The sequence below is a fragment of the Mustela nigripes genome, chromosome 1 (genome assembly GCF_022355385.1).
Source record: "Mustela nigripes isolate SB6536 chromosome 1, MUSNIG.SB6536, whole genome shotgun sequence".
NCBI classification, from domain to species: Eukaryota; Metazoa; Chordata; class Mammalia; order Carnivora; family Mustelidae; genus Mustela; species Mustela nigripes.
The window spans coordinates 154903606-154929901 of record NC_081557.1 but is presented as its reverse complement, the minus strand read 5'-3'; the positions used below and the strand labels follow the sequence as shown (position 1 = coordinate 154929901).

At 34.8% G+C, this 26296-nt stretch overlaps 1 protein-coding gene across 2 annotated transcripts in view; it reads right to left on the bottom strand.

Moving 5' to 3' along the window:
- Nucleotides 1–26296, bottom strand: part of CCSER1 (coiled-coil serine rich protein 1) — a 1346695-nt gene that overhangs the window by 705711 nt on the left and 614688 nt on the right. For both annotated transcript variants that reach the window (XM_059394610.1, XM_059394604.1), the window contains exon 8: nt 14459–14542. In XM_059394610.1, the coding sequence (XP_059250593.1) occupies nt 14459–14542 (84 nt within the window). The remainder of the gene's footprint in view (nt 1–14458; nt 14543–26296) is intronic.

Below are 26296 nucleotides of genomic sequence, written 5' to 3'. Positions count from 1 at the left end.
TATACCATATCTTCTTTATAATAGCCTCTCTTTTGAAACAAATGCAATTTATCATATAGACTTTCTCTTCTTCTTCCTAGTCTATGTGAAATTACTTGGACTAGGGCTTAGGGTCAGCTTTTTTTTTTTTTTTTTTTTTTTTTTTGACAACATAGGGTCAGCTTTTTTAAAATCAAGTCATCTCTCCTTGTGGTCCCACTTTTGGGCCTTGTTCCATATGATGCAGCAATGAGCTTGCGGCAAGTTTAGTGATGGTATGGGGGGGTACTTGGGAGGTAATTAAATAATGTAGGGAGAATCCTCATGAATGGGATTAGTGCCTTATATATGCAGGCCAGAGAGCCAGTTTGCTCTCTTTCAGTCATGTGCCGACATGACTAGAAGCCAGCAATCTACAACTTCAAGACAGCTCTTACCCAAACTGAACCATACAGGCTCCCCAGTCTCAGACTTCTAGCCTCCAGGAGTGTGAGAAATACATGGCTGCTGCTTATAAGCCACCCAGTCTATGGTCTTTGGTTATAGAATTCCAGACAAGATCTAAGGTATACAGAGGGCACAGGTCCATGCCCTACCCCATGTTTGGATTTTAGTGGTTTCAGAACCTGTAAGTTGGAAGCTATATGAAAAGCTCACTCATGTTTGTTTGTTGTAAGGTGTGTTATAAGTTTAACCAATAATTCTAATGTAGGTGATATTAATTGCTTATATTTGCATTTTTAGAATCATCATCTACATTACAGACTTCTTGAACAAAGATAATAACATTTTTCAAAGCACTTAGAAAATACAGAAGATACACAAGACACTTGGTGATTAACAGGATGAAAATCATTAAGCAGTTATATAAACTATATTTGAATATATATTTAAAAATAGAAAATAGCTCATTTAATTTATATATTTTAGTAATTTAATTACTGGGCAACTGAAAACTTTAATTATATCAGAAAGTTTATAGCATTCTATTCTTTTTTTTTTTTTTTAAAGATTTATTTATTTGACAGAGAGAAATCACAAGTAGACAGAGAAAGAAAGAGAGAGGGAAGCAGGCTCCCTGCTGAGCAGAGAGCCCGATGCGGGACTCGATCCCAGAACCCTGAGATCATGACCTGAGCCGAAGGCAGCGGCTTAATCCACTGAGCCACCCAGGCGCCCCAGCATTCTATTCTAATAATGAAAATATTCCATGAGACCTCATTAACTATAAAATTGCTCATATTCTTAAATTTTAAAAAATATATTAGCTGGGGTTGCCTGGGTGGCTCAGTGGGTTATAGCCTCTGCCTTCAGCTCAGGTCATGTTCCCGGGGTCCTGGGATGGAGTCCTGCATCGGGCTCTCTGCTCAGCAGGGAGGCTGCTTCCTCCTCTCTCTCTGCCTGCTTCTCTGCCTACTTGTGATCTCTGTCAAATAAATAAAAAGAATCTTTAAAAAATATATTAGCTGATACTATTTTCCTATATGTATATGCATACCCTATATAACATTACTACGTTAAAATGTAGAAATCCTTATTTAAATTTTGACAGACTAAAAGGGTTAGGTTTTCTGCCAGGAAATCTAAGAGTAAGCGAGAGAGGGCCATGAAGGTAAGAGGACCCACACGGCAGGGTTTTTGAATTGAGTAGGCTCAGTGGAATACGTCTGCTTACCTGAGTTACAAACAACTTTTTTGCAGTTTCTGACATTTGACTAAATAATTCTCCATCAGGATGATGGACTCAAAGGTTAGCTTGATTTAAATTTCCGTTCGGTGTGCTTACTGATCGTGTTTTTGTTCAATATCATAAAGGTAAGGAAAAGAGGGGCATGGATGAAGATGGATGAAATTTTATTTGTCAACTTTATATTGACCTTCTATGCAATAGTTTCATCCAATCTGCACATGTAACAATATCAGTAATCTCACTCCAGGTCAGAACAGATGTTTAATCATCTCCAAATGTTGGAAACACAACCAAAATGGGAATGTTTGCCCTGAATCCTATAATATCCTTAAGTCATATAGAAGAATACCAGTTTTAAAAGGCAAAATCTCTATTATTGCATTCTAGGCTTTAATTCAGTAAAGTGGAGTTGCTAGAAAATTAGGAAACACGCACCATTATGTCCCAGACCTTGTGTTGCCTGTAATAAAGCAAACATTTCACAATGGCATAGGATTCTCTAGACTCCAGCAAAATTCTCCCAGATGTCTTGCATACAATTAAAACGATCTAGTATAATCTGTTTCAACTTGGCAAAATTAAAACAATATTCTAGTTAGATGGGTCTCTCTGGGAAAATCCAGTTTTCCTAAGCTGTCATTGTTGATGAGAGTTCCAGGTGCTGCTGACAAAGCATTAGATGTTATCAATGATGTATGGAGAAAGAAAAGAAAATCTCTTACAAACAGATTTAAATAAAATATGCTCAGGGGACAAGTTTCATGTATCAACACACAGGATTCTAAGCATATCACTGAGCTGGGATTAGTCTCATGGGTAGTCTCACGACTCCAAGATAATAAATACTTCACACCATAAAAGAGGCCTTAAACGTGAAGTGGCAAATATGTCTAATACCATAGCATTTAGAAGTTTAAATACAAAGCTGTAATTGATTGCATTAGCTTGGAAAAATGTAAAATTAAAATACTAAGAATATATGTTGGTAGGTAGAAATGAAAATGGTAGTTTAAAATAAATATCAGAAGCAGTTAAAAAAATGATATATGTTTAACAGATACACAGTTTTTAATTTGCACTGAATATAAATGCCTAAAAGCAATTCACTGATACTTCCAGAATGGAATTAACTTTTTTTTTTCTCTGCACTGTAATTAACTTAAGAATCTAACAGTAAAATAAAGATCATAGTGAAACTATTAATTCAAATAGCATCTAACATCAACATATTTAGTATTCAGAATTCAGCTTACTGAGTTACTAATATTCAACTTATACTTTGAGAATCCTATATGAAAGTTTAAGGACTTCAACATGTTCATGGCTAACAAGAAATAAATTATTCACTTTCAAGTTTACTCTGATTATTAATAATCACCCTGTGAATATTAGGAAGGGAAATAGGTGTGAATTCCATGAGAGCTGACTTACATGGATCCTAGAGAGGATGTCCCTTGAATTATGAAAATATGTAAAAATTCATTTAGAGTTGCATTAGAGTTGCATATATAGCTTATTGAAAGAGGAATTAGGATTCAGTTGAGGTATTCTGTCTGCTTAGAATAATATATTCATTTATTCATTTAAAATATTTGACCAGTTACAGCTCATGCACTATTTCATGTACTGGTTTTTAATACTGGGCACTGGATGAAATGTCTTTATAGGGATGTATGAATTCTTTATCATCTTTTCTTATTGCCAAAAAAAAAAAAAGTCCCAAGAAGTAGGCATAATGAATGGGTATTAGTAGTCTCCATAACTTCAGAGACTATACTGTCCTTGTGTTAAAGAGAGGGGAATTAAACCCTTGGATTATTGAAAAAGCACTGAATAAAGCATTTGTTGTCTTCAAGGCTACAATAAGCACATAACATTTTCCTGTTTCCTCAATGAAGCAGTATGGATAGAATAAAATGTATTTAGTTTTATCAGTGGTAGGGACTTTCTCGTTCATAAACAGAAACTGTCTTATTTACAGACAGTAAATTTAATATATTATCTATGGAAAAACACAATAAATAAGTTACAGTCCTTTGTTCTATAATATTTCGCTCAGGTACACATTATTTTGTTCTATCTTAAAGGACAAATCTATAAAGCTTTGGAAAAGACTGGCCTTATCAGTGCCCTTTGGGGTAAATTTTTAGAAGTTAAATGTTTTGAATAAAATTAAAATAGTGAAAATGAAAAATAATGGTGAAAATATTTGCAGATTCTGGAAGTGACAAGAGGAATACTGTTCATTTGCGTAATGACAGATATGACATGTTTCAGAAAGTAATTTTGTTCTTTATAGATCTCTAAGATAGTGCCCTCTAGTAGCCATATTAGTATATGCACTAAGAGAAGAAACAGTGAAAAGAAAAAGAACTCAAAAGCAATGAACATTTAAAAAAAAAAAAAAAAAAAAAAAAAAAAAGCAATGAACATGTTTAGGTGATGTAGTTTTCTAAGAATCAAATTATTACACATGACTAAACAGTGAAGCTTCATTTTTAAAAAACAAAGTTTGTTCATTTACTATGGCTGAGAAAAAAATTATCACAGTTTTTATTATCAGATGTTTATCCATACCTATAGCTTTAGCTGAATACATGTAACTAATGTGAAGGACATGCTACTCATTTGCACATTTCCATTTCACCTATATGAAAAAAGCAGGAGGAGAAACACATGAATATATCCAAAAGAATTATGTTGAGGGAGTGGAATAATGGGTAACACAGTTTTTTCCTCTTCTTCCACTAGATAACTTTTATTTTTAAAAAAATTTCTAAAATTTACTCTAAAATAAAGTTTACCTAGTATTTAGTCAAGATTATAGTTTTATGTAAAAAGTACCTCTACTACATACACAAACAGTAAGACTTCCTTAAGAAACACTGTTTGCTATGATATAATGGCAGTTGTGTTCATGAAGTTTCAAGGATGAATTGAGTGTTATTCACTCAGTTTTAAGTTCAGTTACATCAAATGGATGACATTAAACTTGCAAAGTGTTTGCCTTTTGCAGCGTACTGGAGACAACTCAAATTATGTAGCCAATCTTGAGCAATATAACAGGCACAGTGTCATTTTTTTAGCAGCTTGACTTTGTGCTAAAACAAATATGCCTATTGTGACAAAGTTCACGATGAGAAAAAAATATATATAGACACCCATTCATGGAAATTTATATAATGATGCAGTTTCTTTAAATGATGGATTGTATATAACAAGATAGGCTATGTAGTTCAAGACATCGTGTACAAAACGACAGAACTATGAAGAGTGCCTATTTTAATTGAAAAGGTCAAATTAGCTAGGAAGTAAAAATCAATAAGCAAATATATTTTCCGTTGATTCTATCCAACCTCCCTCCTTCCAAACTTTGGCATCTCTTTGCATGTCCAGCCTAAAGAAGTCAGTCATAAGCAAAGGCAGGACCCAAAGCATCCCTCAGTTTCTCTTCTGCTGCTCATTAGTTTGATAGGAAAGTTCATTAATTTGTGCTAAACTTTAGTTTTCCTGTTTGCTAATGCACTGAGAATGACAATAAAACCCACATAATTCAGAGTAGTTGGGAATTATAAATGTAATACAGGATGAATAAATGAATAAAAACTAAACAGAACAATGAGAAGAGGAGCTTATGTGGATAAGACATTTATTATGCTCATGTTAGATGTGTTTTGTGCTATTTCGTTTCTTATTAAAATTCCCATAATTTTTTAAAAATTTTCTATAAACATATAATATATTTTTATCCCCAGGGGTACAGGTCTGTGAAACGCCAAAAATTCTTATCATTTTAATAGTTATTTAGTATCAGTTGCTACCAAACCATTTTGCTCACAGATCAAGAACAATTGATAAAAATTATGCAACTGGAAGAAAAGGAAAAGGAAGGGTAGTTACACCAGCCTTAAACCCTGGGAGCCTTTAAATACTGAATTAAGTTACTTTTGGCCAGCTGTTGAATGAATAAACAAAGAGCTGCAGAATGCACTGGGAACTGAGAATTTAATAAAAGGAGAACTGCCTATTGTGTCTGGGGAATTATAAGAACTTTAAGGGGTTCCCATTCCAAAACAACCCAGTTCCATGAACTCCAATACCTCAGAAACCCCTGTAATCCCTGGCTTGGCATGGTCTCTTCTTTGTTACTCTTAGCCTGACATTCCACCAGCATATGCATGCCACGGTGAGAAATCATCAGATTTAAGAACATTACAGTGGCATACTTTTTGCTTCTCTGTAACAAATGTATTCAAGTTTAATTTGCATATGCATAGATATTTTAAATGACATCTTATAGTTCTGTAACTTTGACCAAAGTATTTATCACCTTTAAGTGTCAGCTTCAATTATATAATATTTTTTAAAAAAGATATAACTGAGTGTGATGTGAGACACATAAGCAAATTACCTAGCATTAATAATGACACATGATACGGATGCTTATTTGCCTGATACTTCTCCTTTAGTACTTTCACAAATATAGATCATAAATATATTTGTCATTTTAAAATTTTACTCTTCCATTTATACGTAAGTCTTTTGCAGTTCTTTTTCCATTATCTTAACTTTCTACCCATACCTAGTTTCTTTTAGTAATTGTTCACATTACAAACCATTTTTTCTAAAACAATTAGCTTAAGACAACCATCTAATTGTACTATTTCATCAAAAGGTTTTCTTGTGAAAATGAGAAGCAGATTACTTAAGGATGCCCTAAACTTGTAAAAAATTTTTGTTTTGCTGAATGCTGATTTATTTTGGTTTCTTTGATTTTTAGAGTATCTTAATTTTTTAAAAAGATTTTATTTATTTATTTGACAGAGAGAGATCACAAGTAGGCAGAGAGGCAGGCAGAGAGCGGGGGAAGCAGGCTCCCCTTGGAGCAGAGAGCCCGATGTGGGGCTCGATCCCAGAACCCTAGGATCATGACCCGAGCCGAAGGCAGAGGCTTTAACCATTGAGCCACCCAGGCGCCCCTAGAATATCTTAATTTTTTAAAAAATGATTTATTTATGAATTCATTTGAGGGAGGAAATACGTGCATGGAAGCAGGGGCAGGGAGAGGAAGAAGCAGACTCCACACTGAGCATGGAGCCCCACACCACCTAAGACACAACACTATAACCCAAGCCAAAACTAAGGGTCCACACTCACCCAACTAAGCCACTCAGGCACCCCTAGAATATTTTAGATTATAATTTTGACTTTGTCCTTTCCTTATGTTTCTATAATTTATTTCAGTTCCTAGTTTTCAGATACTTTAATAGTTCTATTTTCCTCTGCCATTTTATCTTCATTGTTTACTGTGGCCCCTATCTTGTATTTCAATTCCCTGCTTCATGTTTCCACCACTGGCTTATTTGCTCCCTAGAATTCCCTCCATTAAATTATACAATGAAACCCAACACTACTCCTTCCCTCTTTTATTTCATTCTTTCCTCGCCCAAATTTTATAACTTCATAATGCGACGTCATCTTGTTTTATTCTCTAAAGGTTTCCTTAACAAATGTTGTAGCAGGAACTAGGATACAAATTTTATTCACTTTAAACATTTACTGAATGCCCACGTGGCTGCATGCTGAGAACAGAGGATGACAACGCCTCATCATTAAGGTGCTCATCAATGAGAGCGCAAAATGTACCAAGACAAGGTAAAGCTACACTTGAATGGAATAGGGAAACACATGGGAAGTATACTTAGGCTCAAGCTTCTTGTTGGAATGATGCCCGTTTTAATTTTGAATTGATGGGGCTCAAGGCAGGCGGCCCTAGAATGTGTCACTTTGGCATGTTGACTGTTTGAGGTGAAGGAAATTAAGGCCTAACAGTCATGTAGAGCTTTTTACCTCTTATTTAACTCTCTGAAAGAATTGAGATAGAAAGCCTCTACCAGGAAGAAACCCAGTACCAAAGATAATTACAGTTTATCTCTCTATATAATTTTATATAGACAATGAAAGACTTCTCTGCATGACATGACAAACATTTGTTTACCAAACATTTGCTCTTGGGATGCCTGTGTCGCTCAGTCAGCTAAGTGTCTGCCTTCAGCTCAGGTCATGATCCCAAGGACCTGGGATAGCGGCCAGCATTAGGTTCCCTATTCAGTAGAGAGTCTGCTTCTCCCTCTACCACTCCCCTTGGCTTGTGTTCTCTCTCTCTCACTCTCTCTCTCTTTCTCAAATAAATAAAATCTCTTAAAAAATTTGATCTTTCATTCCTGTGAATGGTTTTCCAACCCTTTAAAGCCCTGGATCCCTACCCCCTTTTCATTAGCTCATCATGGCATGTAAGCCTTTATTGATGGCCTTTGAGCCTCTAGTGTCTATGTGAGGCTCCCCAACACAGGAAATTACATTTGCTTATTAATCTGTTTTATGTCAATTATTATGACAGCCAAAAACCTAGAAGGAAGAAGGTAAATGTTTTTCTCCCCTACAGAACTCTCCTTTCCATTCCTTATAGAACTTAAAAATAGTCCTAGTTATAGCTCAAATAGTTGGGAACTGAGATGTTTCTAAATTATTAAAAAACACTTCTAGCCCATGCATTCATGTTTTGTTCAAATCAGTAAAATAACTGTCAGTTGTTATCAGATAGTTTCTGATGTTCGTCTGGATTACTGGGTTTCCTCACTTTTGACAATTCCTTCAGACTATATCTGACAATATGAAATACACATGTGTTTATATAGAAATACTGCATTCACATGCGGAATGAAGATAGAGATATTTAAGATAATCAAAAAAACATTTATTTTCTTAGGTTTTAGGTAAAATAGATTTTTCTTTCTTAATCTCTTCATCGCTCTGATAATGTCAGATCATGATTTTACAAGTACTTTTTAAAAATGGACTTCGATAGTGTCCTCACTCAGCTTCAAGAGGTATGACATTAAATGTGCCTGTGATGTCCCAAGCCCTGAGGAAAGCCACTGTACTCATCTCTAAGACTGTGAGAAGTTGCTTGCAGGTGACTGCTCTAATCTCAGTTTAGATTGTATCATTCAATCCACTGCCCTGATCACCCAAGCCTGACTGGTACCACCAGGCTAATCAATCAATAAACAAGAGTTATTGTTTTTATTATGACACTGATCTATAGCAAAGGAAAACTATGACATCTTACTGTATAAAACAAACCTCAGTGCTTTGTAATTAATAAATTTTGGTGTGTTATGAGAAAAATATATGTTCATGGAATCAGGCTGACTTTGCTGCAAATCCTAACTCCATCACTTACTATGCATACTTGAACAAATCAGTTAATCCCTCCAAATATCTGCTTCATTATAGATGAACCAGAAGTAATACATACTTCTTGATTTTACTATGAAAAGTAAAAATCAATAATAAATGAAAAGCATTCACCAGAGCACTTGCCAAAGAATAAGAGCTCAGTAAATAATGGCTGTTATTAAAATTAACTGTTTATTCCTGCCTCCTCATATGAATGTTGGCTCCTGAACAGAGACTACTCAACTTGTTAACCCTTGCTTCGAAGTCCCTAGCTCAACCTGGCTTTCAAATATGTAAAGATAATCTACCACGAGGTAGAACATTATGTTATAATGTTTTATATTTATAAATGTAAGTGTAATTTATATTTATAATATTTATACATATACACATATACATGTACACATATAAATGTGTTGAAAGGCCTGGACAAACCTCACCCCACCCGAAACTGGTTTACCCCGAAACTTGTTTTCACTGGAAAGTGTTATCAACCATCTACTTCTGCTTCTGTAAAAGTGCTTGCTCAACGCGAGGGCTAACTAGCTACTTTCGCTTCTGTTCCAATGCTTGCTTAATGCGCGCGTGGGCTCCCAACACCAATCAACCAATACCAGGTATGATTTTTTAACTTGTCTGTACCCCACCCAAAACCTTATTTGTACCTGCTTATAAAAACCCTGCACTTACTCTGCTTGGGACCTCTCAGCATCACCCGCAACGAGTGCGCGGAGGTCCGGGTTTGAACTCGCAATAAATGACCCTTGCTATTTGGCTTTGACTTGGGTCTCTGGTGGTCTTTTAAGGTGGGCGTACAACGCATCCAGCATTACAGTGTGCACACATACAACATATGTAATCTTTTACATGTAATCTCCCCCAGTAATCCACGATTTGTAATCCCCCAACCTCCAACCCATGCCCCTCTAAATTCTAAGTCTTTTCCCTAATTCTAAGTCTTTGGGTATTTTTAAGTCCTGTTGATTACTTAAATAGTTTTATCTGGTAGGTTATTTTACACCCTGAAATCTTGATTGGTATGAGAAAAGAAGTAAAAATGCAGAGAAACCACTAAATTATATGACATACCGTATAAATAAAAAAAACACAAAATACCCAACTTTAGAGATGAATTAATTTCTTTGTACTTAATTTGGCCATAATATGGCTGCCTGTCACGTTTAAAGCATATTTATGTCTTAAAGGTATAAAACACCTTCATACTAGCATTTAAATTATAGCACAATTATTTCCTTATATCCATGCCATACTACAATATGACAATACTTCATGATAAAGACTTAAACAAGTATGTACTATTGCCAAAGCAAGTGCAGTAGAATATTAAAGATTGTATCTTTTTTTCAGCTATTCATCAGGGAACTGGAGTGCGTAAGGAACTGGAGGCTAATCCCCATTATCTATCACAGGATATTGCCTCATTTGTACTATACATCTGTCTCACAGACCTGAGGAAGAATGTAGTTACTGCTGCGATAAGCCTTTTCTGGATATATACAATTAATTCACCTAAAAAAAAAAAGGAAAGTAGCCTGACACTTTAATAATGTTTAAGTATACCTAATCTATTTCTTTTCTGTTCTTAATGTTTCCTAAATATGGGAAAGAAAGAGGATTTGAAAGCACTTACAGCTGTCTGTTCTTATGCAAATCATCCACGGGCCTGTAATATTCTATCTTAAAATGACTAGTATGAAATAATACCCTGAGTTATAATAGAATGTAGAGCAAGTGGGGAATTACTTTTAAGATGGATTCAGGATATGATTTTCATGCAAAAAGAATGTTTCTCTTATCAAGCAGGAATTATTCTGTTATTAAAGCTTCAAGGACATACAATTTTATTCAATTTGAATCCTGAATATGTTTTAAACGAAATCAAAATTATTCTCTTCAGATTCTTGATAAAGTGCTGTTTAGCTGTATGTATTTCTTAGAGTCTTATTTTTAGCTCCCCCTTTATTATGCAGAGTAACCTGATTATACATAATGCTTTACTTTCAGTTCTTCAATTGCCTTCAATTTTTCAAAATTCATCAGTTCTACAAGTGCCTTTTATGCAGCTCCATACTTCGCTATTCAAATATTAACAAGTGAGCTGAGAGCTTGGTTTACATTTAAATAAAGTAAATGGGATTTTAAGAGGCTGGAGAAAAATGATTGTTTATATGTTTACTTGCATTCAAGTAATAGTTTTCAGTATTTGCTTTCAGTGAGAAAAGAGGTTTAATAACACACAAAGATATATATATTTATTTTAACTAGTATGTTATCTGTGTTTCAAGTTAGTATTTACATGGCAGGAGGAAGAAGTGTTCAAAACTCAGTTACGTACCTACCATATAGCTACCTAGAACAGAGATCATTTGTAAAACCCCATTTCTAGAAGAAAAGCCTACTTTAAATAATCATGACATAAAATGAGATTTAGTGATGGTCAGAAAAGGAACTCGGCTAATTAAAAGGTTATCATATTCATCTTTGTAAATGTGATCAAACCAAGAAGTAGTAAGTTTTAATAAACATAATATTTGTTTATCAAGATTCTGCAAAAGGTATAATTTAGGTAACCATTAAATCATGCCTCAAAGCAAATTTTGGTGAGTGCATTAGTTTTAAAACATTAAAATGAAACACACAATTTAAAATTAAGAAGTTCAGAATTAGCTACTAAATTCAGCAAAATAATGTATGAACTAAGATCTATGTTTTCCCCTTAAAATATTTATCTTGCAGTTCTTACTCCATATGTTTACATCTTAAATAAAAATACTGCCCATGTTTACATCAAATGACAAAACTGAAGTAACTCAAGGTTCATTCTGTTATCTTTATAGCTATGCTTTCATTTCATATTTGTATTTTGAATTTGTTGAATATGTTAATGTGTAGAACTACAGGGGTTAGAAACACAAACTGACTTTAAAGCTTGCTAGATGTTTCTCAAATGTTAATCTCTGTACAGAGTTCTCCTCAACTGGAACTTCTCCCAATTAACTTTCATCTAAAAACACAATGTTTAAGAGACAAGTAAGAATGTGCTAACTGATGTTGTAAAGTGTGTAAAATGTAAACATCTGAACCTGAAGTTACTAAATTAGGATTCAGATCCATAGAAAACAAACAAAACAACACATCTTTCAGAAAGGAGTTTTACAACTGACATTTTTAGAATTGTTGACTTATGGGAAATGCAGATGGCTTTTAGTCAGTTTTATTATTTTTTTAAATGCTTCACAGTCAGTGCATTCCTTTACTCTTTAGCTTAGAAACTTGTGGTGACTAAGATAACAAACAGCTTTCACTATATTCTGACAAGTATCAATGTTATGTGGTAAACAGAATATGAAGACAAACATTGTAAGTATTTTTATTTGTTCTTACTTTTCTGCATTTTAATGAGGGATGTTTTTAGAGTATATTTATTTGCAGACAGTTCATAAGCTTTTTGGCTGAAATCTTATTTTGGGGTTATTCATTTAAAGTATGACCTTTTAAGTACAACTATGCTTTTAAGGAAATACAGTGTAAAAAGCTGTATCTGATGCTTTTTTACTCAGATCAGCTACAAAATGAATGAAAGTTCCAAAGGGAAGAGTAAAAAAGTAGAAATTATAAAGTTTAGAATCATAAATTACTGACAGTTTACCTTTTCTAAAGTAATTATCCATACACATTCATGTTTGACAAAGTAATAGGCATTTAAACTACTGGTACAACACAATAGTAAATGCAAAGCATGGCGTACTGATCCTAATTAGGGCAATTACAGTTTAATATTTACAGTCTTTAGGTCCAAAAAAGTTATTTTTACTTTTCAGCTAACTTCAACTTTAAAACTGTTTTGTTCAATCAATTAATAAATACCAAACCCATTTTCTTCAATTCCTGAAATCATATAGGGCACACTTTTCATCCATATTGTGAAACCATTTATAAAATTTCTATAGCCATTTATAAGATTAATAATCATTTACCAGAAAATACCTGTAAACCCCTTCCCCCTTACCAAAACACAAGGCTACACACTTCACCACAAATGTTTATGATAAATCTCTCAGATTTATTTTAGGAACAAGAAGGCAATATTTACAATGTCCCTCAGTTTTATACTAGCAATAAAATTACACTGCAGTCTCTAACATGACCTTCACTTAATAGCTGAGAAAAAGAATCAAACTCTCTCGTAAGTGGGAAAAATATTTCTCTGCTTTATGTCACAAACAGCCCAAGTTAAAGTTAAAAATAACTTACTTTAAGTAACTTTTATATTGATTCTGATTGAGCATTCTTACTTTAAGCTATTATGTTTAGATTTTTGGTCTAAATCTATACCAATGCATTAAATATCTTGAAGTAAATTCATGAAATCCCTAAATCTTCATTCTCGTGGGAGAGTTCTATTTCTAATACACAAAAAGTTAAATATATTCTACCTATACAATAAACACAAACTTTTATTTAAATATATATATCTAAATATTATTTATTAAAAAGACTTCCTATCATTTCTGAAAGTTTTCTTTTCCATGCCTTCAGCTAACATCCTTATTAACAAGAGGTTAAATAATTCTCAGTGAAGTCCATGCCCTAAATTTGTCTGCTCTCTCACTAATATGTTAAGAACTCTCAGAAGCTTGATGGTCTATAAAATCTGTTTTGTCATTTAATTGTATCAGATAATTATGTAATATATCATTGTTAATGTAGTCAACTCTGACATCATAAAGAACTATTGACTAGGATTTGTTTTTTTTACCTTGATAATGAGTCAGGCTCTCTTACTGTGTAATATTTCTTCATTTTATTGGCATTGTTAAGAACTCTAAAATTCCTTTCTCATTCCTCTTTTTCATTCTTATCTTACGGATCACTTTTTATTAAACTCAGTGAATTTTATTGCAAAATATTGTTGATATACAAGCTGAAAACATACTTAGAAAAGGAATACACATTGCTATTCTTGTTACCTACCAAATATGTTTTCAGATTATAAAAGTTTAATTTAAGATGTTTATGATGTCACATTTTAAAGCACCCTGAAAATACCAACTATAAAGATTTAATACTTTGTGTTATTTTTATATAGTATAGATATTGCATAAATTAAAATCTCATTAAGTTAATACCTTTTTGGTAATTTTGTGAACATAAGAAGTAAAATCTATTTTTTGTTTAAGATTTCTGAGTACTTTCCTTCATATTACATGATTATATCTCTAGGTAGTGTAGTCTGAAGTAAATCACATGGTTTACAAAATAAAATATGGACTTAGTCTTTACAATTTTTAATAAATACAACTAGAACATCTAGCCATCTGTTTCTGGAATTATACAAAGTTCAGTATAGATTACAGACCATCCTATTTTTCAGATTTTCAAATCATCATTGATATAGCACTATAAAATTGATAATGAATCTGATTTAAGCACTAACAGTTTCTAATGAAGAAGTCGCTGGATGGTTTACAGCAAATAACCTTGCAAGGAAAGTATACTTGTGGGCCAAGTATTTTTATCACTTACCAGCTCTTCCTGAAGTTGGGAGATGAGTTCGTCCCGTTCTTTTAGCTGCAGCTTCAGCAGTGAGCATTCATCTTTCATTATATCCTATAAAAACATCAAAGAGACAGCATAATAGGCTTAGCCCTTTCACTTTGCTCTTGATAAGCAAAGTCAGCTTCACACAGTGGGAGATAATTGCATATGACTAATGAAACTGAAATCTTCTCTACAGTGTGGTATTTTTCATAATATATTCTAAGTTGCAAAATAAACAAGCTAATGTATCTGAAGATATTATTGTATATATATACACACTTTTTTTAAAAAATCAGTCTCTCTCTTTGATATTCATTTGTCCATTTTGTTGCCAATAACAGAAACTAGTGAATTATCCTAAATTCTTTCTTCCCATTCTTGTACATACATAGTTGAGTAGAAAAAGGACGATACTGTAAGAGATACTTTTATCTACCATTTGTTCCCCTACTATAATGAAATATTAATTCCCAAACCAGTTACCATGTTACAGCCTTTGTCTTTAATGACATCTCTCTAATATTTGTCCCTTCCCCTAGAGCTCTATCTTTGTGCATTTAATCTTCTCACTGGTCAAGTACACTCAGGCACAGCCTCTGTGTACACAATACATCCATATCTAGGGCCTATATTACTGTATGCTGGTAACTCTCAGATAAAATTTAACTTAATCAAAACTCCTCCATCTTCCAAGCATCAGTCCACAAACAAAACTACTTCTTGAGCATATACTCACATTGTCCCATAGACATTCCAGGGCAACTATCATCTCATCATTTCCCCTCTACTTGAAAACTTCACTTCTACTTAACTTCTCACACCTTCCTAGTATCTAAAAATACCCAGGAAGCCATCCTATACTCTCAGTTTTTACTCACTCTGAACCAAATCTGATAACCTCTCTCATCTCTGTTTCTTTATTATGTCTTAGACTCACTCACTCTTCTCTAAACTCATTAACTTGCTTCTTTCCTGGCTTAATGCAGTAAGTTTCTAAACTGGTTTTCTATCACATTCCCAATCTGCCAGAGGTTTGCCATTAATGGGGATAAATTACATTCCCTCTTATTTAACAGCTGATCACCTCCTTCAGAAAAATAAAGAAGGCAATACCCTTTAGCACAGCATATAGTGCCTTTCGTTATCTGCTACTTGCTTATCTCTGGAGCTTCAAAGTTTTCATTTCCAACTTTCTTAACAACCTTCACTCATTCCTATAGAACCGAAACACAAGGTGTTTTATCTATCCTTGCTATACACACAGAAGTCTGGATTACACAGTCTTCTACCCACAGCACCCCTCTCTTCCCCACAACTGTGCTTTTAGAGGCATTTCAGACATTGCACCTTATTCCACTAGAGAGTTTCCCCTTGTTGGCTGAGTAAGATGTCCCCTGGGAGTAAGGGCATGCTCCATAGCATCTAAATCATACGTCATTTCATGCAATATTAATACTTTACATGCTGTTTGCTTATTCCCCAGCCTCTTCGGACCTTTTTCCCCCTCCACTTCAGCAAACAGACTATTTCATTAGCACCAAACACTGTAACTAATGTGTATAAGCTCAAAGCCAGATTTCCTTCCCATAAAATCACCAAATAAGTAATATAAGCATTAGAACTCCCACTTTTTCTGAATCTGTTAACTGAACTGGCAAGGAAAACAACAGCTAATGACTTAAAAACAACAACAATAACAACAGAATACTTGTTTATTTTGGTTTTCATGGTGTTAATAATTTCTACTTCCTCTAAACTAAGCAACACCAAACATATGATTTGGATTTACTAATTTCTTTCAGTTGTTTACAACCAGCTTGACTGGGAGAGGCTAATTAGCCTCCTTTTGCAGTAGGCCTATTTCTTCCCTAAATCATGTTTTCATAGAGTTTACACTCATTGTTTTTAATATTTATTTTCATAGATTTTAAATATTAATGCAAAGAACGCTTAGCCTGCTCCACAATATAAAGGAAAAAAAAATAGCAAATTTAAGAGGTAGCTAAAAGAATAATCCTGCTTCTTAGAATCTGAGATCTAGGATCAAATTGTTGGGCTTTCAATTAACTAGCCCTGTGGCTCTGTGCTAGTAACTTGTGTGTGGAGGCTGACGATAACAGCAGACCATAAACTACCTGATGGCAAATACTACACTGTACTAATATTTATATTCCCAAAGCCTTGCATAATATCTCACTTAAGAAAAATTAATTCTTCTCATAAAATAAAATGTCACAGGTAAGTTCTTTAGGAGACAAATACTGAGGTGGAGTTAAGGGTGCAAATGGTTTATTAGAGATTAAACCCATGTAAAAAGAAAAGAAAAATCAGACTTGGGTAGGGAGATAGCTGGACCCAGGTTCATACCTGAGGAGTCCTCTGTCAGCCAAATGAAGAGATCCAGTGCCAAGAGCGCCTATTAAGGGAATAACAGGTTGAGGGCAAGTGGGCAGGCTCTTATATCACTCCCTGTTCAGTCACTGACTGGGGGCTGTCTCAAGAGCTAGATCTCAGCTGCTGTTATTTATTCTTTGTTTCAGATCATCCACAGAGGAGATTGACTTCAGCTAGAAAGAAGAGGCAGGCCCTTAGGGCATGAGCTAAGAACAAAAGGCAATCAGCCAACCACAGGACTTGGAGCTGGGCTGTGAGTCCTTTACTCAAAGATCTGGGCATCTGTCTGAATCTACTACAACTTTTTAATAGATTAATTATCAACAATATTTTTGTATGTTAATTAATTATTTTGTTGGTTAATTAATTTAAAATGGAAGATTCACCTATATTGTGACTAAAAGGAATCATAAAAAAATTGTTTTCTCACTTTATACAATTCTCTCATTTTGTTCTTGAGGAACTTCTTCAAGAAATTCATAATCTCACAGTTTTCAAGAAATTCATAATCTCACAGTTTTCAATCAGATAGGTGTAATATGTCATTTACATTTACTTATGGAATAATGCATTAATTATGTCATCAGAAGCCAATTTTTACAAAAACATTTATGATGACTATGCAATGAATCTTAGTCATTTAGAGTTTCATTTTTAGTAATATTCACAGAAATATTTGTTTAATAGATAAAATAAAATCCCTTGAACAACATTCTTAGCTTAAGACTAAGAGCAATATCCCCTCAATATTCTCACTATGTTTGCAAATTTCTAGGATGTATTTGGCAGGATAATCTACTGAGTTAATAATCATATTAATGGGGACGCCTGGGTGGCTCAGTTGGTTAAGCAGCTGCCTTCGGCTCAGGCCATGATCCCAGGGTCCTGGGATTGAGTCCCACATCAGGCTCCTTGCTCGGCAGGGAGCCTGCTTCTCCCTCTGCCTCTGCCTGCCTCTCTGTCTGCCTGTGCTCACTCGCTCTCTCTCCCTCTGTCTCTGACAAATAAATAAAATCTTTAAAAAAAAAATAATCATATTAATGTGTAGAATTAATTCGATTTTAACATTCTTGATTTTTCAAATAACCAGATGCCTGGGTGGCTCAAGTCAGTTAAGCATCTGCCTTTGTCCCAGGTCATGATCTCAGAGTCCTGGGATCCAGTCCCGCATCTGGCTCCCTGCTCAGTGGGGAGTTTGCTCCTCCCTCACCCTCTGATCCTATCCCCTGCTCATGCCTGCTTTCTCCTTCTCTTAAATAAACAAAAGCTTAAAAAAAATTATTCCATTAACCTGTAGGCTAATGCAACCAATTTAACCTCGTACTTATTTCAAGATTTATTTATTTGAGAGAGAAAGAGCACACAGCAGGGAGGGGCAGAAGGAGAGGGAGAGAGAGTCTTTTTTTTTTTTTTTAAGATTTTATTTATTTATTTGACAGATAGAGACCAGAAGTGGGCAGAGAGGCAGGCGGAGTGGGGGTCAGGCTCCTGTGAGCAGAGAGCCCGATGCTGGGCTTGATCCCAGGACCCTGAGATCATGACCTGAGCTGAAGGCAGAGGCTTTAACCCACTGAGCCACCCAGGTGCCCCAGGGAGAGAGAGTCTTAAGCACACTCCCCACTCACTGTGGAGCCTGACACCGGGCTCAATTTCACAACCCTGAGATCATGACCTGAGCTGAAATTAAGAGTTGAACTAAGCTTCTGCTTATTTAAATGTATATTACTCATTGATAGGAAACTACAGATTTTAATAATTATGATATTTTCTCATTTAAGCACAATTTTCAGGACTAAAATTCAATTCAATTTTTTAAAATTAAATTATATTATTATAAATTCATTAATTATTTATAAATATGGAACTCAGAGTGTGGTAGATTAAAGATAGCTACAAATATTTTGTTACTATTCCTACTGAAAGATGGAGGCCAATGCTCTGTCTTTGGATCTAGGCTGGTTTTATTGTTTGACCATGAGGATACGATGGAATTAACTCTACATGACTTCCAGGACTAGATAAGAAAAAGCCTTTCAGATTCCACAACTGATCTCCTACAATGCTCCTTTCTCAGGAAGCCAACCAATGCTCCTTTCTCAGGAAGCCAACAGCCATGCCTAAAAGTAAAACCACATGTACTTCTGTTGACAGCCCCCTATGAGCTGTGAGAGGATATCCAGCTTCAATTGTTAGCCCTGAGAATGAGCCATTTTGCACATCTAGCCAAGTGGAGCTTTCAAGTGACCAAAGCCCACAGCACTATCTGACCATAACTGCCCAAGTTGAATTGTTCCCAAATTCCTGACCTACAAACAGTGAACAATTAAAATTATTATTTTATACAATTAATTTTAGTACTGCACATGTGGACAAAAACTCCAAATTATTATAATTAGAATTATAGTTGTAAAAATTGTATGCAGCTAGTTTTTAAATAGAATTTTTTGTAATTTATGTTTTTTTGTGATTTAAGTTGTAGTTTAAATAGTGCAATTGTCAAATAGCTCATTTCATGCATGAAAGGAAGATTTATGACCTCATTTCACAAGTTACTAGAGAAGCAGACATACAGATACAAAAGCAGTTTACAAATTATCTTATTCTTGTACTTTTATTTGATAAATCTGGAAAGTTAGAACCAGATACTCAGATATTCAGGAAATTTGTCCCAAATTCACTTAGCTGACTTCAATCCCATATATTCCATAATTTATTTTTGCCTAGAATTAGAACCAAATCATTGTGTCAGACTATTATATAAACAGAAATCAAATGCCAAAAAAAAGAGGCAAGTAGAATCCATAAATCATTTTGAAAATGGTCGTATGCTGAAATTAGAAATACATGTTTAAAAAAATCACATAATTTCTAACTCATATACCTCCATATAATTCTGCAGGTAAACTTATTAATGTAATTCTGGGCTGCTATTCACAAACACATATCAAAATTGGTATTAAGTCATCATGATTCTTTCTATTTATAGACATCTGGAGGGCTTTACTTTATGATTTACAAGTTATTTCCTCATTCTTGTAAACAAAAAGGTCAAAAGATTTTTAAAAAATAAAGGAAAGAGACAACTCTATCAGAGAAAAGAAGGACAGAATGTTATGAACAAGTAGAAAACAAAAGAAATAGGAATATGGTAGGAAAGGACAGCAGGGCAGAGGTTACAAAACACAAAAATGTATAATAATAGACAATGTATTTTGCAGCTCTACCTAACTAACTGACCTTCTGTAATTCTTATGTTACTGAGTTTTAAAGTAGCATGCTACCTGCAATACCTGAGCAGCTAGAGAAATAAAGTAATGTAGGCATATAGTCACAGGAGCATAAGAGGAACTGCTTCTTGAATATTGAAAACAAAGAGTGCTTGGGTGGCTCAGTTGGTTAAGTGTCTGCCTTTGGCTCAGGTCATGATCCTGTTGTCCCAGGATCAAGCCCCACATCAGGCTCCCCACTCAGAGGCTCCCTCTGACCCTCCCTGTTCTCATGCTTTCTCTTTCTCTTTCTCTCAGATAAGTAAATCTTTTAAAAAGTGAATAAAAACACCAGTCTAATTCCTTATCATTTAATTTGAAATAATTGAAAAAATATAAAACATTGCAATATTAACACTACATCATGAAAAATTGTCTTTTTATATTCAATTAAACATTCTGGATATTACTTTATACATTCCCTTTTGAGAAGAATTAACATTTCATTGATTTACAGCATATTTCCTAAATATTTTTATAGAAATATAAAAATTAAAAAGGTGTTCAAAGTGAGTACTTTAGAAATACATATTTTTAGCATATAGATCAAATCAGGAAACAGCATTATCCCTTGACACAATGGCATACTGGCTTTGATTTTCCAAAAATCAAAGATCAGCATAATATTTTCATTTGCAAGTCTTACTCTTAGGAAATTTTAAGACTTCTTACTGTTCTTCATCACTCAAAAGAAAATGATAATGATACCTGATATGTTTATAGGATAGGGGCTTTATAATTTGTAGAACAATTTTATGTACAGAATTTCTTTTTATAATAGAATATCTCCCTGCCATATCCACAATAGCCAAACTATGGAAAGAACCTAGATGTGCATCCACAGATGAATGGATAAAGAAGATGTGGTATATATACACAATGGAATACTATGCAGCCATCAAAAGAAATGAAATCTTGCCATTTGCAACAACATGGATGGAACTAGAGCGTATCATGCTTAGCGAAATCAGTCAAACGGAGAAAGACAACTATCATATGATCTCCCTGATATGAGGAAGTGGTGATACAACATGGGGGCTTAAGTGGGTAGGAGAAGAATAAATGAAACAAGATGGGATTGGGAGGGAGACAAACCATAAATGACTCTTAATCTCACAAAACAAACTGAGGGTTGCTGAGGGGAGGGGGGTTGGAAAAAGGGGGGTGAGGTTATGGACATTGGGGAGGGTATGTGCTTTGGTGAGTGCTGTGAAGTGTGTAAACCTGGTGATTCACAGACCTGTACCCCTGGGGATAAAAATATATTATATGTTTATAAAAAATAAAAAAATTTAAAAAAAAAGAATATCTCTTGACCAGTTATTAGGCAAAATGGTATATTTCTAGGATAAATAAAGGCTTGAGGCATAAAAGTGAAGCAAAAAAGCAATTTCAGCAAAGGTCAAACTAAAGGAAATAATTAATAATATTAAGACCCTTAGGATGTTTTCCTCAACTTCTCAAAAAAATTTATTGTATTTCTACATTTTTTGGAATCATTAAAAACATTACCCTACCTGAGAAATCTGCTAGGATGTTGAAACAGTTCCATGAGACCATGGGCTTGTCATTTCCACATTGTTGGACTGCTCTTAGATTCACTTTCTTACATCAGTAAGAAAAAGTTGGGTAGCATAACTCTTTTAATCTACTTTACCTTATTTTTTTTTCTATACAGTAAGTGAAGAGAACATGTTAATCTAAGTCATGATCCTTATAAAAAATATTTACTCAAAGTTTTTACTATTTTATTATTTGTTTCATCCAGGACTTTTTTTTGGTTAAAAGTAAAATTTAAAAAGACTCCAAACTTTTTGCAGCAAGATGGTAGAGTAGGAGACTTAATATTGTTGGATCCCAGGAGTTCAGCTAGAAAATTATCAAACCATTCTGAACACCTACAAACTCAAGAGAAGATTGAAGAGAAGAGCAGCAACTCTAGGAACAGAAGAGTGACCACTTTCTGGAAAGTAGGATGTGTGAAGAAGTGAATCCAAGGCGATATATGGGAGGATAGACCATGGGGGGAGGGGCCGGCTCCTGGCAAGCAGTAGTGCAGGGGAGTACAAAATCAGAACTTTTCGAAGTCTGCTCCACAGAGGGACATCACTCCAGAGGCTAAGAAGGGGGTCACTGAGACAGTGTGGCCTCAGAACCCACAGGGTCACAAAAAGACCATGGGGTACTGAGTGTGGCAGAGCCCCCAGGTATCAGAGTGGGGAAGCTGGTTGCAGAGATGGATCTGAGGAGTGGGCTCTCAAGCCAAGATTACCTTAAACTGTGATCTGAGGCACAGTTGAGTCACTGATCTTTGAGCAGGGACCCCACAAGTGGCAGATCCAGGGAGACCCCCTCCTTCTTCCTCCAGAAGCACTGCAGTGCACTGCAGGAATTTGCTGAGTTTGGAGACTCCAAAGGGGGCCATGTGCCAGAGACAGAAGTCTCAGTTACAGGCTGGGTGAGCTCAGAGTGTGGCCGAAGACCAGAGAGACAGGACTGACTGAATGCCTTTCCCTGAGGACAACTGAAGAGTGGGGCCCCAAGCTCTTACCTCCTATGGGGCTGGAGCTTGGGAGGCCACCATCTTCATTTCCATCTTCCAAAGCCGTACGGAAAGCTTGCAGGGAAAAAAAGCTCCCGAGACCAAAACCAAGCTGATTATTTAGCCTGGCCCCCGGCAAGGGCAGTGCAATTCTACCTTGGGTAAAAACATTTGAGAACCACAGGAACATGCCCCTCCCCCAGAAGATCAATAAGAACATCCAGCCAAGATCAAGTTCACCAATCAATGAAAATGGCAAAACTTCAGAACTACCGGAATACTGCACATGGAATTCATGGCTTTCTTCCAATGATTCTTTAGTCTTTCAAAGTTAAATTTTTTTAATTTTATTTTTTTCTTATTGTATTTAAAAAAATTTTCCCCTTTCCTCTTTTAACTTTTTAAACTATTTTATCTTATCAATACCTTTTTAAAAGTCTTTTTAAATTTTCACTGTTATAGTCATATTCCATCCCTTCATTATATTTAGCCTTATTTTTTGTATACAGATAGGTTTTCCCTTCTTTAAAATTTTGGGATATAGTTTCTTCTAACAGATCAAAATATACCCTAAATAATGCATGGGTTTGTTCTAGTCTCTAGCCTGATCACATTCTTTCCATATTTTTTTTCCAAGCAACTTCTTATCAATTATTTTTTTAGAATCTTTTTTTTTAAATTTTCATCTTACAGTCATATTCCATCCCTTCGTTGTGTTTCCCTTATTTTTTAATATATGTAAGTTTTTCTTTCTTTAAAATTTTGGGAGGCAGTTTCTTCTAACAGACCAAAATATACCCCAAATCAAGGGCGTGGCTCTGTTCTATTCACCAGTCATATATATATATATATATATATATATATATATATATTCATTTTTTTATGCATTCTTCTCTATCCCCCCCACCCCAGTTTTGGGCCTCTTTTGACTTGATTGGTGTATATTTTTCTGGGGATGTTGCTACCCTTTTAGTATTCTGTTCTCTCATTCAACTGCTCTTACCTGGATAAAGCAACAAGGTAGAAAAACTCACCTCAAAAAAAAAAAAAAAAAAGAAAGAAAGAAAGAAAAAAAAAGAAGAAGAGGCAGTACTGATGGCTGGGGACCTAATCAATATGGACATTAGTAAGATGTCAGATCTAGAGTTCAGAATGATGATTATCAAGGTGCTAGCTAGGCTTGAAAAAAGAATGGAAGATACTAGAAAATCCCTTTCTGAAGAAATAAAAGAACTAAAATCTAACCAAGTTGAAATTTAAAAGCTATTAATGAGGTGCAATAAAAATCAGAGGCTTTTACTGCTAGGATAAATGAGGAAGAAGAGAGAATTAGTGATATATAAGACCAAATGATGGAGAATAAAATAAAATAAGTAAATAAATAATAAAATAAATAAATAAAATAAAAGCTGAGGAGGAGAGATACACAACTACTGGACCACGAAGAGAGAATTCCAGAGATAACTGATACCATAAGATGAAAAAATATTAGAATAATTGGGATCCCAGAAGAAGAAAAAAGAGAGAGGGGTGCAGAAAGTATTTTGGAGTAATTTCCTTAATTTGGTGAAGGGAATAGACACATCAAAATCCAGGAGTCACAGAGAACCCCCCTTAAAATCAATAAAAATAGGTCCACATCGCATCATCTAATAGTAACATGAGTTTCAGTGACAAAGGAAAAATCCTGAAAGCAGGTTGGCACAAGAGGTCTGTAACATACATTGGTAGAAATATTAGACTGGGAGCAGACCTATCCACAGAGACCTGGCAGGCCAGAAAGGACGGGCATGATATATTCAGAGCACTAAACAAGAAAAATATGCAGCTAAGAATACTATATCCACCTAGGCTATCATTGAAAATAGATTGAGAGATTAAAATATTCCAGGACAAACAAAAAATAAAAGAAGTTGTAAACAACAAACCAGCCCTACAGAAAGTATTGAAAGGGATACTCTAAGCAAAGAGAGACCCTAAAAGTAACATAGACCAGAAAGGAACAGAGACAATATACAGTAACAATCACCTTATAGGCAATACAATGACAAAAAATGCCCCAATCAAAAGACACAGGGTATCAGAATGGATTTAAAAAAAAAAAAAAAGAACCACTGATATGCTGTCTGCAAGAAACATACTTTAGAATCAAAGACACCTCCAGATTTACAGTGAGGGGGTGGAAAACAATTTACCATGCTAATGGACATCAAAAGAAAGCTGGGGTAGCAATCCATATATCAGATAAATTAGATTTTCAGCCAAAGACTATAATAAGAGATGAGGAAGGATACTATATCATACTTAAAGGGTCTATCCAAAAAAAAGACCTAACAACTTTAAATATCTATGCCCCTAACATGGGAGAAGCCAATTATATAAACCAGTTAATAACAAAATCAAAGAAACATATCAACTATAACAGGATAATAGTAGGGGACTTTAACACCCCCCTCACTGCAATGGACAGATCATGCAAGCAAAAGATCAACAAGGAAATAAAGGCTTTAAATGGCACACTGGACCAGACAAACATCACAGATATATTCAGAACATTCCATCCCAAAGCAACAGAATACACATTCTTCTCTAGTGCACATGGAACATTCTCCAGAATAGATCACATCTTGGGTCACAAATCAGGTTTCAACTGGTACCATAAGATTGGGATCATTCCCTGCATATTTTCAGACCACAATGCTTTGAAAATAGAACTCAACCACAAGAGGAAAGTTGGAAAGAACTCAAATACATGGAGATAAAGAGCATCCTACTAAAGAATGAATGGGCCAACCAGTAAATTAAAGAAGAATTGAAAAAATTCAGGGCAACAAATGAAAATGAAAGCATTAACTGTTCAAAATCTTTGGGACACAGCAAGGGCAGTCCTAAGAGGAAAGTATATAGCGATACAAGCCTTTCTCAAGAAACAAGAAAGGTCTCAAGTATACAACCTACAACCTAACCCAACACCTAAAGGAGCTGAAGAAAAAACAGCAAAGAAAGTTTAAACCCAGAAGCAGAAGAGATATAATAAAGATCAGAGCAGAAATCAATGAAATAGGAACCAAAAGCACAGTAGAGAAAATCAACAAAACTAGGAGCTGGTTCTCTGAAAGAATTAGTAAGACTGATAAATCCCTGGCCAGACTTATCAAAAAGAAAAGAGAAAGGACCCAAATTAATAAAATCATGGAAGAAAGAGGAACGATCACAACCAACACCAAAAAATACAAAATTATGAGCAAATATACGCCAGCAAATTTTACAATCTGGGAGAAATGGATGCATTCCTAGAGACATATAAACTACCAAAATTAAGCCAGAAAGTAGAAAACTTGAGCAGTTCCATAACCAGTAAGGAGATTGAAACAGTCATCAAAAATCTACCAACGAACAAGAGCCCAGGGCCTGATGGCTTCCCAGGGGAATTCTATCAAACACTTAGAGAAGAATTAATACCTATTCTCCTGAAACAAAGAAAGAAAGAAAGAGAAGAGAAGGAAATTATCTAAATTCATTTTGTGAGGCCAGTGTTACCTTGATCCCAAAACCAGACAAAGACCCCATCAAAAAGGAGAATTACAGAACCATGTCCTTGATGAACACGTACATATGAGA